The 14,919-nt window shown below is 37.7% G+C and overlaps 1 protein-coding gene across 7 annotated transcripts in view; it reads right to left on the reverse strand.

Annotated features, from left to right (window-relative positions):
- MACROH2A1 (macroH2A.1 histone) overlaps positions 1-14,919 on the reverse strand; it is a 45,905-nt gene that overhangs the window by 19,429 nt on the left and 11,557 nt on the right. For 5 of the 7 annotated variants that reach the window (XM_027468107.3, XM_027468105.3, XM_038186321.2 and 2 more), the window contains 3 exons: positions 4,455-4,561; positions 2,738-2,935; positions 760-870 (listed from right to left, as the gene is read on the reverse strand). In XM_027468107.3, coding sequence (XP_027323908.1) covers positions 760-870; positions 2,738-2,935; positions 4,455-4,561 — 416 coding nt within the window. The remainder of the gene's footprint in view (positions 1-759; positions 871-2,737; positions 2,936-4,454; positions 4,562-14,919) is intronic. The other 2 variants (XM_027468108.3, XM_027468106.3) reach the window with 1 other exon arrangement.

Below are 14,919 nucleotides of genomic sequence, written 5' to 3' on the forward strand. Positions count from 1 at the left end.
AATGATCTGGTTACCGAATGATAGAAGAAAGATGCAGTTTTACTTAATAAAATTTTGTATGGCAAACTAAAGGCAGATTTCAAGATAAAAGACCAAATTAATTTATTGAATTGTCTCTTTAAATGAGTTGTCTCTTTAAACAGGTAAGTATTTGTATTAAACCACCCCATATCCTCCCAAAGCATATTCACAGGGAAAAAAGGATCATTGACTTATAGCTTTTAATTAAAGCATCATTCATTATTACGCAGCATTAACTTTTGTAAAAATAAATAAATAAATAAATAAAACAAAAAAAAAAAACAAAGCAGAACAAAACACAAAGCAACTACTATAATCAAATGTCTAAAGTAGGTTTTGATTAAAATATATAAATCCTTCACAACAGGAATGAAGAGGGATGCCCTTCAGAAGAGCCGGTTCATTCTTAAAATAATTTCACTTTTGGCAACAGATTAGCAGTACCAATTACGCTGTCTGTGAATAAGGTGAGATAGATTATAAGCACACAGGCTTTCCTTCTATTTGAATATTTAATTACGTAGGCACAAAGACTCATTCATTTATTTTTAAAGTGTTCCAGAAGTTGTTTCAAAGAATTTATTTCTTCAAAAACTAGTATCACACACCCCCACATGTGCTCGGTAGGGAAATACCAATTGTACCTAGATGTTTTGGGGAAAAAGGGGGTGGTGGGAGGGGCTATTCCCTAAGCAGCACTGAAAATAGGTATTCACTTATAAAAATGTAGAAGCATACCTTCTGGCCAAGAAACAGACTTTTCGTGGACAGGACCGTGAAACCATCTGCAGGAGTTCCCTCTGTTGTACTGTCAGCACTGGCTGATTTGCTCACTTCTCCCTGCTTCTTCTTCCAAAAATATAGTTAATTAGTTAACCCAAGACTAAGAGAAAAACACTGTTTAATAACACTAAGATATAAGACATGCCATACATGCTTACCAGGCAATAAAACGTCAGTACAGAAACTGGCATTTGGATTTTATCCTTAAGTCTAAAGTACTGCTAAGAGCTGAAGGAATCAATAACAAAACCAACCTCAAAGTCTGTGTATCTATGCATGTGCTTTTCTTGCCTATGGTAGTACGCTATTTACGGGACAGTTGTCTTAAATGTTGTAGGAAAAATATAAACAACCACACATTTTTAACAGCTTTCTAAAGACTTGTGTGCAAAAAAAAAACCAGCCAAACAAAAACCCCTACATATCTACGTGTGGGCAGATGCTCATTCTAAGGTTAAAACTGGCTTGTCAGAGTGCAAATTTTGTCCCTCTGTGAAGGGAGGTGATTAACAGGTTTCCCAAACAGTTTTAGAAATATGGTTTTGAAACCTGTCTGACCTTAGAGCTAATGTCAGAAGAATACTTCTACTTTCCACCTGCCTAACAATAAGGAATAGAGTGAACAACTTTCTGTCTTGCTTAACCTTATCACTTTCCTTTATCTCCAGGAAAACTGTAGAGGTGGAGTCCCCTCAATCATTCATTTTTATTTTTTTATTTTTAAACAGAAGTAAAATGATAGGCTTCAGGAATGCATTGATTTATTGAATAAGAATGAGAATAAGAACATTTTGATAAGGATGCATCATGAAGACAGTGAATTGACTGTTGCAGTTACCAACTCAAGTGGTGCCAAAAATCATTTTCAGTAACACTACTACTTGTGATTTCATATAAACGTTTGTTGCCTCAGCAATATCTACACTGTAGCTAAAAGCACACCTGAATCACTAAGCAAGCCAATGTTATCCTGTTCTTCCTTTCCAAAGTATATAAACTGAATCTGTGGCAGACCAACTAAGATGACTGATGCAAAGGTATGTTGGTGCTTCTAGGAGCTGAAGCCATGCTTTACTTTACACAATTGTTTTGAAAATTAGATTTTCAGGGGTCTTATTTCAATTCCCCTGGAATTTACTGTTAGCTGAATACCAATATAGTAAGCAGACAATGCAGTTTATTGTATGGAAGAAAAACAGAACCCCACAACAGACTTCCTGCTTTTGTAATCAAGCAGGAAAAAAAAAATCCAGATTTAGGAAAATTATTAGTGCTTGGTTATTAGAAACACTGAACTTGAGATGTCAGCTTCTAGGTGTTCTAAAAGGGAAAATTAAATGCAACAGTTCAAAAAACAAAGAGTGAAACAATCAGAAGTCTCTAAGTAAACAATAACAGAGACATACAGCATGAATACAGAAGCTTTGTTTGAAGGCAACATTTTCAAATACACTGTTATTTTCAGGTAAAATATATGTACTTTTCTTCCTACTTTCATAACCTATTGCTTTACAATAATTTTGCAGAAGGAATTATCCTTGATTACACATGCACATATTATAAAGATTCTCTACTCCTACAAACTGAAACTAAAAATGGAAAAACAGGCAGTTACATGCTCTTCCTAGCTTTCTCGCATAAGAAAAAAATCACATTTTGGTCCTCTTCTTCTTTCTGTCACCTCCACACTTCCTTCTCAATTAGTTTAATTTCTTCCTCAGAGTTAAAAACACCAAGTCTAAACACTGAGGAGTCTTGCCTGCCTGCCCTGCAGACCTGTGCTACTTCTTCCACCTACCCTAGGTACTTGGCAGCACTCCTCCTTCGGCATTTGCTTGTGCTGCTACTGAAATCCCTGAACTACCCTACATGATGCTCTCTACAGCAACTATGACCAAATTTGTTTGTGTTTCAAATAAACTGATTACTCTACCTTGGATTTCCTTGCCCCTTTCTTGCCGCCTGTTTTCTTTGATACAGTTTTTTTCTGTGATGGAGACTTTGCCTTCTTTGCTGGAGGTGGAGTGATGATGGCTTCCAGTTTTCCTTTTGACCCCCGCTTCTTTGCCAACAGCTCTGGGTGAATATTGGGTAACACTCCACCACTGGCTATGGTGACCCCTTTCAATAGCTAATAAAAAATAAAAGTTGTAGATGACAAATTCCAGCATTTACTCACCAATAAACAGAAAATGGCATTTACTGCAAATTTTGTACATTGCCTTGAGTTTTAACCAATTAGTTTATGTTTCTCCACATATATCTTTGAAGAGAGACATGAAACGTGTGAAATATCAGAAAAAGTTGATCATATACTAAGGTGTAACTGTAAAGGGAATATATATTCCTCTTGCACATATGCTTGTTACTGTGAATGTCACTTGGGCTCACAAGAGAGCTGTTTCTTCACTTAGCTGTGAAGCCATGCAATGAAGACTTACCCAGCTACTAGAAAACAGGCTGCCCTGCAATGCCTTCATGTCTGTGGCTGGGGCTGCCTTGTTTTTTGAGGGATGGAGCCCTGAAAGTCCATGGTACAGGACTGCAATAGGTACCATGCTGTGGGCAATGCAATATTATGTTTTTGTTGCTGAATTTTCTTGAGCGGGCATTTTTTTTAAAACAGAAATTAGTTCTTAGAAAAAGAAACTTCAAATGGAGGGTAACATTTATACAAATCTCTATACCTGGAAGTCTTTCTTCAAAAAAATCTTTATGTAGTTGAAGAAAAGCAGATCAATACTCAAAAGTGTGCAGTTCATTCAAGCCTTTAAAAGCAGAGGTGAAATAAATCATGTTCTGCATTTAAAACCACTTTAATCCATTTTTTAAAAACATCTAATTGGGACTAATTCAGTTTTAGGAAGGATACAAATGGTGATATCAAAGTCCCTCAGGTATTCCCACCTTCTGATTCATGGTTACTGCTCCCCAACCACAACCCACTGAGGCTCTGAGCTTACAAAAGAATGATGAACGGAAAATATTAGCAATTTTCAGGCAGAAGGAGAATGGTTTGGGGATTTTTTTTCTGCTCCATCATGATACACAGGGTTGGAAAAAGTGTCTTTTTAGGTGTATTTTTACAACACCTCACACAAAGAGACATTAATCCTAGCCAGTGCCTCTGGCTGCCACCACAACACTATAATAATAATGCCTGAATTATTTTTTGGCTAAGTTAAACATCTTGAAATTTGCAAAGGACACAGACTTGCAAGAGTTCCAGAGCTCTTCATTCTGTGGTTGTCATGACAGACTTCAGTAGGAATGGGATAGGTCCCACTGAGTCCTAAGCTGCTTAAGGGGAAGACAAAAACCAACCAAAGAAGTATGTACAAGATTCCACCACTTCTCTACAGAGCTTATAACAATGTTCCAGTCTTTAACAGAAGTGGCTGTAATAGTGCAAGCAAATGTCGCACTAGAGCTCCCTTGCATTTTCACACATTTTAAGTGTCCTGAAATACGTAATTAAGCTGAGTGCTCTAGTTAGTTACATAGCGAGTGTGCTAGTGAGTGAATGAGCTGTTTCCTGGTGGGCTGTTCAATAAGCAGAGGTCTTTGAGTTACTATTCAGCTATATGGAAAGACAATTTAAAAAGCCCTGAAGGAAATCCCGGCCCTCACACAGTGGGGTTTTTTCTTACCTGATTTAATTCTTCATCATTTGCTACAGCCAACAGGATGTGTCTAGGAGTTACTCGACCCTTCTTGTTGTCCCTTGCTGCATTTCCAGCCAATTCCAGAATTTCCGCTGGGGGAAAAAAAAAGCAAGCCCCTTTTAATTACACTGTGATCATTAAGAAAAATCAGTATGTGTTATTTAGCATTCAAGAAAAAAAGGTATCTGATTTGTATGGTACTCCTCACTGCCACAAAATACACTGAATGAGGCATCTAACCCTAAAATTTTTATTTGCTTTTTTATGTAGAATCACTGATGGCAGAATGCACACATTAAGTCATATGGTCTAAACTACAAACATTTATATATATATATATTTATATATATATATATATATATATATACACACAAATATATATATTTGTCCTTTTAACACAGTTCCTCTAGATTCTGGACTTTTCAGTGTTCTTCTCAAGGTTACTGTGTGTTTATTTCCTGCAATCCCCCTTCTACAAGGGATCCCCTTACTCTACAAGGGTACTAGATGTGCAAAATCTTTATTTTTTTCTCAAACCTGTCACAAATATGACTTCTGGCTTGCATTGCTTCTTTTTTTTTTTTTTTTTATTATTATTACTGGAGAAGCTCCTATTCTCATTTCCTTCTTTGTAACATTACAGAAGCAACATCCAAGTTAGGGTACTAAAAATACAAACTCAGTTGCTACACGGACTTAATGATTTTCTGTCTCTTGAGAAGATGTTCTTGTCCAGAAGAGGTAATTGATAAGTCACGTTTGTTTGTTCCTTGTAAATCATCCTTTTAGAAAAAATCTCCATTCCTGACAAATTATGTTTAACAGGTGTGCGTATGATGACTGTTATCAAATTAGGAAAGATTAACTTGCTCTCCTGTAAGGATCTGTGAAGTGCAAGGCTGGAGCTTTACCTGCTAACTTATCTGTCTTCAACAAAACAAGCCTTAGGCAAAGACCAAAATTAATTACAAGAAAGTCTGGGGAACAATAAAAAAAGATGGCATATGTTTATCTGACTTTGCAATTACGTGCTGTTGCTGTCTCCATTATACAAAACCTTTTCATCCTCTGCATAAGCCTCTGTTTCACTATTGCTTTTGGTATACTACCTTCTGTAAACCTGTAAACTTTTGGAGAAAAAGAAGAAAAAAAAGAAATGAAAATGCCCACTTATATATATACACACACACATATATATAAAACATGAAAATAAGTTAAAATTTAACATCAGAACTAGTGTATGAAATTGGTTTCATGTTTAACAACTGCCTACACTGTGAAAGCCCTACAAGCTTGCTTTAGAGACAAATAGAAGTAAATTTGGACAGTAATCTTGAAATGAAAGCCTAGAATCAAAGGCCAGGCAACCACATGCCTTTACTGCAACACACAGTAAATCTTCAGCAGTACTAGCACAGACTATGGCTTCTTGTTAGACTGAATTTAACATGATTCACCAATTAGTTTTCATCCTAAGTCCTATAATAAGCTAGTTGTGACACCTACTGTAAAACTTCCAGCTGCTTCTGGATGTTCTGCAGTTGAGTTTCATGGTAGGCCTTTGATATTTTTATGTGCTTTCCAGTGCACAATTTACTGTATTACAGGGCAAGACAGAATACAATACAGAAGTAACTCTTACAACGTTTCGAGCTGACAAGAATTACTTTATTTTTAAAGCAGGATTAACAGGGTAAGGTCAACCTGACTACGCTTTCCACACCTCCAAAGAACAGAATTAAGCTGGCATAATCCTTTTCACGTACTTCTTACAAGCTGCAGCTCAGACATTTGAGGTCTAGCTTGCATTCGGCAGGGCACACAGCTGCCTGTAGTGACAGTAGACCTTCAAAATCTCATTCAGAAGACCTGTGTCACATTCAGAAGGACAAGCTGTGCTCTGGGGTACACCCCGCACATCCCCACTGACCTCAGAAGCTTCTGCGTCACTGCAATAACATCTCCATCTCTCCAGAGCAGGACTTGTTTTGTTTGCATCTCAGACTTTACTGCTGGCTGCGGAGCAGGGGAAGGCTTTGCCACAAACAGCAGCCTACTTTGCAGTTTGCCCCTGCTTCCCCCACCTCTCCACTTCTTTACTGCGTCAGGCAGGGCTGAACAGTCGGGCCGTGTTATTCTCTGCAACCGATCAGCATAACTATGCAGACAGGTCATTTCGTAACTAAAGGGCCTAAGAAAGTGTTACGCCTGTAAAGCACAGAGGAATGTTTTATTTGTTCCTCATAAAACTAAAATGTCTGCCCTGTACAGTGGAGAACTGTTCTTCTAAGTGCTAAGCCCTCTTCCTTGGACAGGAAACTCATTTTGAAATTACAGTTTTCTAATGGTCCTTTAGGGAAGTTGAGGTACCCCACTTCCTCTGCAGGAACAGAACGCTTTGCAATGGTGTCGAGGACCACAAAAGAGGAGCTTTGGGAGAGAAGGAGGAGGGCACAGAGGGGGGAATTTTTCCTCTGGCCTCCTCCTCACAGCTCTCCAACAATAACCGAGCACTGCTGGGGCGTGCGGAGAGCAGCAAAACTACGCCGGGTGAACAAATCTGGCCAAAGGGGGACTCTCAAAGGGGCTGACGGCAATGCAGGCAGCAGTGTTTTGATTTATCACTGACAGAGACAAAACTGACCCAAACCCAGCAGATCTGAGCACTTATAAATGCTGAAATGAAGACTTTCTGGATCCGGATGGGATCCGAACTACTCGGCTGGAGAGGACGTGCAGCCAACTTTCCTTTCACATCTGTTTTATGCTACTCCAGCTCCAAGGATTTAAATGGTGTTCCAGCCATGTTTGAAACCAATCTTAAATGAGATGAAAATCTAGCTTGCTCTGTAAGGGAGAATCAGCTTTTCAGAATAATCTCTCTGGATTTAGGCATGTAGCTGAAAGAGGAGTAGGTGGGAAAAGGTATTTAAAATTGAGATTGGACCTGAATTCTCTGGTCAGACCCTTCTCTGGGGCAGCTTTGGAAGTTACTTTCCACCAGATTCAAAGCTTTGCGTCATGAAAGAGTGAAATCTTACCTTTACCTTCCTTAAAGGTAACTTTCCAACAGTAGGAAAAAAGTGTGCAGCATCCCTGGACAGAGAGCATCATTAGACTGGGACGCAGGCAGTCAAATGGAGAGCCTAATGCATTGATTTTTTTTCCTCTCTCTTTAATACTGTAGCAAGTTTAATGATTTAATTACATCTAAGTTTGCAATTTATAAACACAAACCAATTTAAATCTGCCTGAATATGCAAACGAGTAAATATCAATCACCTACGAGAATTCACAACAAATTGATACTCAAAACTCAACTCACGCAACTGAACAAAGTCAACATAGAAAGCTTTGTTTTTGTCAAAGTAATAAAATCTTAAGAGCTTCCATGATGTCAGGAGTTACTTGGCACCTACACATCCAGCCAGAAGACCAAAACAATATAATTTTAAAAAAGTGAGGGCTCACAAAAAGGATGCAAGTACGTTGTATAACGTCTATTCCACTCCTTTCACATATTTACTCCACACTAGGGAATAATTGTACCACCACCACTCAGGCAAGAGGCAGCTATGAGATACTTTACTGAGGATTCTTCTTAATTCCTAAATTCTTCGTAATTCTTCTTAAATTTGAAGAAAATATAAATGTATTTCAATATTATAAGCTTTCCTAAGTACATTTCTTTGATTTTTACTTACTGAAATCTCAGGTTAACTAGAAAAGATACTCTTCATGTTTGACTTATCAATGACTTTTTCTGTGCTATTAAGTATATTTCAAAAAAGCAGAACAACATGCATTGCTTTAACTGCAAATGTAAGGAAAAGTTTAGTAATAAGCTGTGGAAAGCATATAATTAGGAAAGAAATAACTAAGTAGGAATGTAATGTCAGCATGTGATAGATTCACATATCAATTACTTCTACGTTGCAGGTATAAACACAGAAGTTTGATTCAAAATACACAATTATACTTCATATTTTTCTTTTCCATCTTTAAAATAAATGGTTAAAGTGGGAAGAAAATCTAATGTTAGGAAATTTTCTCACAAAGTTCCCAAATTCACTATCTGTATTTCCCTATTTCACAGTGGCACTGCTGTGCCTTGAGTACCGCTGCTTTGGTGTTTCACAACACTCGCAGATTTTGGGACAAGAACTCAACACTGAGGTTAAAATAAAGTAAATTACTATTAGAACCTAAAGCAGGCACATTACCAACTGCAGACCTATACGGAAACAAAAGTAACTGCATTCTTCTCCCACTTGTATAGAACACACCAGCTCGGTCATCCTAATTTTCAAAGTATTACTGGTCATTACTGACTAAAAAGCTTAAATGACAAAGCCTCCAGCTTAGCATGCATTTTAGGCTGTATTGCTTCCTAAACGTAAATGTTCAATCTGGTCTGAGTTCATCCCAAAATTATTATTTTATTTTTTGGGGGGTTTACGTCTCGAGCTAAACCACCGCTGTTTGCATCGAATCCTTTTGTCCACCTTTTCTTCCGGGAGATGAAATCATAGCTTTGAAAATTAAGCTCTTAACAACTAACAGGTGACGTGTTGACACAAAGCCAATTTCTGAACACAAAAGTTCCAACAAGGAACAAGTCCGGGGTCTCTGAAAAATTTTGAAGCCTCTCCTCAAAATAAAATTGAGAACAATATCCAGAAATGAAAGCAAAATGAAATGTTGATACAATTCCATTGAGAAAATGTGCACTTACTACAAAGCCAGCTACATGACAAGGAGTCTGTTTATTGTACTTTAAATTAATCATCCTTCCATCAGCGTTTTATTGACTTCAGAATCATTTTACATGATTCCGGAAGGTTTTAACCCAATCAACCCCAATCAACCAAGATTGTTAAGAGTTTCCTGCATTCTTCTCTCTGTGTATTCCACCCAATCCCCCTGGAATCTGCAGTCCTAACAGTGAAGGCAGAATCATTTAATAACACTTTCCCTCGTATGCATTCCAGTAAAACAGTTCTCAGCCTCGGTTCAAAGTCATGGAAATTTGATGCAGTGAAAATCAATTCAAGAAATTTTACTGCTTTGAACAAGCCTTGATGAAACCTCAACTCTCAACAGAGCAATCATTCTCTTAGGATGCGATAAAAAAAAATCACTTCAGTTTTTAGTCTCTGAGCTGTATCAAAACTAGGCCCCTCGAAGGAGAAACTGTTAACTTTGCCAAGTTATTGTAAGTTTTGCTTTTCTGTGAGGCAGATGACAGACTGCTGTTTACATAAAATCCAAGTTCAGGCCACAAAAGCCACTTCCACTTAGAGCCTTCTGATCTGACTCACACTTCTTTTCAGCTCTTTTCTCATTTCCACACTTTAATACAATCCGTTACTTTTTTTTTTTTTTGGTAGGAGATCTAACGCTATTTAACTTCCTTTTTTTTTTTTAATTCTTGGTTAAATATTGATCTGTAAAATGTATGAGTTCACTTTCTGATGAAACTTGAAAATGAACCTCAATCTCAAATTAACTTAAATCTCAAATGTTATTTATTATAGCAGTCACACTGAGAACTGATTTAAAAAGTGATAGCCTATTCCTTCTCCACTGACTTAAAGAATCCTATCCAACCCAAATTAACCCTTTTGTTTCTGTGGAGCTTACTCTACCCAGCATTTTACACTTTGCTGTTACTGCTAACAGTTTACATATGTTTTAGAAATACACTCAAACATGATTAATTTAACTGCTGCCAGACGTCACTTGATCAAATGCAGCACGTATGCTTTGGTCTGGCTGTTACAGAGTGCAGGAGACTACTGATGTCTTCTGACTTGGTCCTCACTTAGTCTTTGACCTCTGCAGGCACATGTTAGGAACCTGCATTTCCAAACATTAAAGAAGTCAAGTGGCAGCTGACAATCATCTGCTGACACTCCGTGAGCATGAATAATGTTGTTAAGCAAAGAAAAGGAGGAGAGGGCTTCATATTGAAATTTCGGATTTTACTCAAGTGGCTCCCAACCCTGGGCAGAGGAGGGACGGTTACATATAGCAGGGGTGTGTGCAGCCATGCCCACGTAAAGAGAAGAAAAGCATCCAAGTCACTATCAAGGACTCTACAAAACAACGATCTGATGCAATCCATACATGCTGTGCTCTTGTTGTTGTAGCATAGTCATTTCAACAGGATCTGGCAGATGGTGATGATGGTTGTATTAGATACCGCCTCTGACAGCAGAGGAGGTAGGTTTCCAAATTTATTATTGAAAATACTACGACTCATTAAATTGCTGTTATCGCTAAGTCCTTTCACCACTCCAAGCCTCTGTTTTTTGTATCAAGATGGCAATGGAAGTCATAATAAATACGTGCATCTGCACACAAATACAACTATTATTATTCAGAAGAAAAATAGTTGCAAATCTTTCTCTCTATTACTTTGTGGAAGCAGTACAGGAGAGACTATACAGAATATTCAAAAATGTGTGTTTTTTTATTTTAAATCTATGCCTGGAGAATATATCATGTAAAATGTTCTATTACTCTGAGTGTTCAAGGGTAGTCTAATCTAGCTATAATTTCATCACAGCAAAAAAATGCATCTAACCTGATAACCTGTCCCCTGCCAGCGCCCAACTGCAGATTCTCCGGAGGATTCAAGGAACTGGCAAACTTAAAAAGCAGTTTTTCAAGAACACTACCAGACATCTGCAGCTTAGGGGCTTCTGAAGCTAGAAATGCTATCTTCATGTGCATCTCCCAATGGAATTTATTTCGATGGATGTGTCTAATTGTTTTCTGCAACCATTCAAATTTCTGGAATCCATAACATCTTGCAATAACAAGCCTCACTACATCACAGACATTTTTGCAATTTGGAGGAAAAGTACCTCCTGTTTATTTAAAAAATACTCTTATTTCACTGCAGAACCCCTATATTTATTTCTTCCCTGAGGAAGTTTATGTCAAGGACAGAGCATTTCATCTGACTGCACCTAACAATCTATATGGAATTTCATCCCTGAAAGAAAATTAGGGATAAATACAGTGTGGAAAAGAAGACTGAAGACCCAAGGCAAAAACATAATGTGAACAGAGTTCAGGCATTCTTATATAATCCCTATGGAAAAAAATAATAGAAAAAAAGCATTCTTACAATACTTGATGAAAGAGCCTCTAAACTTTGAAAAAAGCTGAGGAAAAAAACTAGCTCTTACCTGTGATGTCATAAAAAAACAGCTGACATATTCAAGTGAAAATTAATATTACTCTTTTAAACTCTCCATCAAAGTTCATAAAAGTCTGTTGCTATACACTGCTGAAAACCTGTTTCATAGCCCTGAGCCAAGATCCCTTCAAATTGTGAACTCCCATATAAATTCCAACCCTGAAGATTAGCTGCTTGCAACTGGACCGCTGTTATATACCTCAGACATTCAAGAACAAAAAATAAATGCAGCACCCGTTCTGAGGACAGAATAAAGAAACTTATCATAAACTAATGAAAGCATTTACATGCATGGCTGTAATGTCGACGGGGTTAAAAACACCACGTGTATTTTATTTCAGTGTGCTATTACTGCTAATTTCTCGCAGCAATATTCTGCATTACTTCATGTGTTGTACAAGGTGGGGTTAACAAGGAGACCGTGTCAGAGGAGGAAGGCCTGAAGGAATGACCAGCGATGCTACCAGCTCTCTTGTCTAACGGGACCGTGGCAGTTAATCCAAGTTCTTTACACTTCAACTGTAACACACATTTCTTAGAAAACAAATCCAACATACATTTTTAAATTGCCTATGACAAAAGGAATTTATCAATGGTAAAGTACAGCTTTTAAATTACATATTTAATTTCTCATCTAGCATTATGCCCATTTTAACCCTCACAGGGAATTTCTGTTGGTGTGTTCTTCAGTCTGGCATGAGTTTTCTGCAACACCCTTTCCCCTTATACACTTTTGAATGATGATTGCACCACTATTAAATTGAACAGCAACTTAGGCAAATAAAGAGATGTAACGTTAGTAGAATTCTATGTTTTCTCTTTATTCTACATCTAAGAATATTAAAATGTAACTAGAATTTAACAGTTATCAATGGGGTAAAGTTATTCATGATTAAGATGTAAAAACAAAAAAGCCCCAACAACCCTAACCTACCATTCTGTACATTTTCTCAATATGACACACCACAATGCAAATTTTGATATTTACCCTTCTGAAATAAATATCTGCACTGGCTAATCAGGATGCATTGCAAGGGCTTTTGTTTTGTGATAATACTTTCACTTATTTTTCATCAACCCTGATCTGCGTGGCTTGGAGAATACAGTGGGACCCTGACCTGGCAAGTCATATTGTGTTAACTCAGCTTCTGTAACTAGAAGAGCCAATGAAATTTATGGGACTACAAGCTAAGACAGGCACATGCTTAAGTGTTTACAGGTCTGGAGCCAAAGGAAGTCTTATCAGTGAAAGAAAACTCCTCATTTACATACATCTGAAGCAGACTAATTCATGCCTTTATTAGTTCAGAAAGAAAGTTAACCACTCAAATGATAACGGTGCGAAGTTTTAAATCTAAAGTGGCATTTCTTGAAAGCATAGCTGTGAATCTCACCTCTGTTAAGAAAATGACTCAAGCCCTACATAAAACAGGAATGTTACAAAGGAGCTTTCTGTAATGGTATTTTTCAAAGGTCTCTGCGACCCTGATGTATTTTAGGCCCAGTATTAATCCATGTTAAAAACACATTGCATCTGAAGAGGTAGTTTCATGCTTGCTTAAATAGAGCATGGGTCCTACAAGCCCCTTAATTTATTTTAAACCTCTTCTGGGACACAGTTTGTGGCACAACACTGTAATAGGGATTAGCGTTTCTAAAGCTGCCTGTTTAAATAGAAGAAATGTATCCTGGTAGTGAATACGTTTCAACTGTATCAAATAGATACTGTCAATTAATTCCCTTCTTAAATTTCATTACTCCCTAAAGACCGCTATTATGTTGTCTCAAAATGCCTGGAACTTCACTCTGCTTTTAACCTAATGTTTTGTTTTTTAGCATGGCCCTCTGAGCTACCCCTCTGCCTCAAAGCAGTTGAGCAGTACTTCTGCTTTGACAAACAGGGCAAAGCATTGTTTTCCTCTGTGACCCTGTAAAAATGTTCAGCAGCGAGCAGAACACGAGAGGTGAACAGCAGTTCAAGCTGATTAGCTTGCACATTGGAAAGTGAGCATCTGAAGCGAGCAGTTAAACTTACTGCATTCGGGAAGGACTTGCATTTTGCAGCCAATCGGCAGCTGGCCTAAGAAAGTTTTCCACATCGAAAATTAATCAAGATGAAAATGCAACGAGCTGAGCTCCAGCACATGAACCTCCATTAAGGGATTCTGGTGACATCAGTAAGCCTGAAAACAAAAACTCGGGTAAGCACCAGAATGCCTCAGATGCAATTTCTAACCCTGGGACTGAAAAGGTGCTTAGTTTACATTTTGACAAAATACATGATCAACAATACACAATGGGCAATAAAATCCCACTGGAAAAAAAGTCTAATGGAGAAAACAGACATTTTTCTCCTACCTTACTTCAGTAAGTACAGAACAAATATAAATCAAAGTCTTATTTCTTCTGTATTTCAGTTCTCCTGCTGTTTTATAAACTTCTCCTTCTCCTTATTTGCTATGACATTTTGGCAAATTAAAATTATTTACAGCATAGAGAAAGCAACTGGGGGCAGGGGGAGCAGAAATCGCTTGCAGGTCTGGTTCTTGCTACCTCTAAATACACTCAAGAGATTTTTCTTTTTTTTTTTTTCCCAAGGGCAAATGAGTGTCTTTTAGTGAGTAAGAGAGTTTGGACTATGCTGTAACCTCTGCAAGCTATAGGTCTGAAGGAAAGGTAAGTGTTTACTTGTAGGGCCGGATCAGTTCTGCCAAATAAAAACCATACATCATCGGAGCTGCTACGATGCCCCAAATGAAGTCTGACCTCTTGACTGACTCAGTATTTTATTTGATATTAACTGATGTGTACTACTTTGCAGAGAAAATAAGGAGTGGCTGTAGTTTTCCAAACTACATGTATGGGGAAACATGCAATGAACAATTGTAAGGAAAGTGCCACAATAAGGAAAGAAACAGAAGGAACTAGTAACACTGAACTTCTTGCCAGTTTAAACTAGTTAATAATGCTTAAGACTAGTTCTATAACAGAAGAAACTAGTCAATTACTCTATGTCATCTCTCTACAAGATAGGCAGCACTGCATGAACTGTTAACTGCCAAGAAGAAAAAAGAACCACACGTTATAGTCCATCATCCACGCTATTCCTCCAGGGTAAAGAAAGGAATTAGGTCCACTTGCTTCAATGCTGGTAAAACACAAATATGTGTGGCACAGCAAACATGAAAAGTTTTTAGTTTACAGCAGCTGAAGCAGCCAAACTAATTTGTGTGCTAAAAT

Source organism: Anas platyrhynchos, chromosome 14 (assembly GCF_047663525.1).
Source record: "Anas platyrhynchos isolate ZD024472 breed Pekin duck chromosome 14, IASCAAS_PekinDuck_T2T, whole genome shotgun sequence".
In the NCBI taxonomy this organism is placed as follows: Eukaryota; Metazoa; Chordata; class Aves; order Anseriformes; family Anatidae; genus Anas; species Anas platyrhynchos.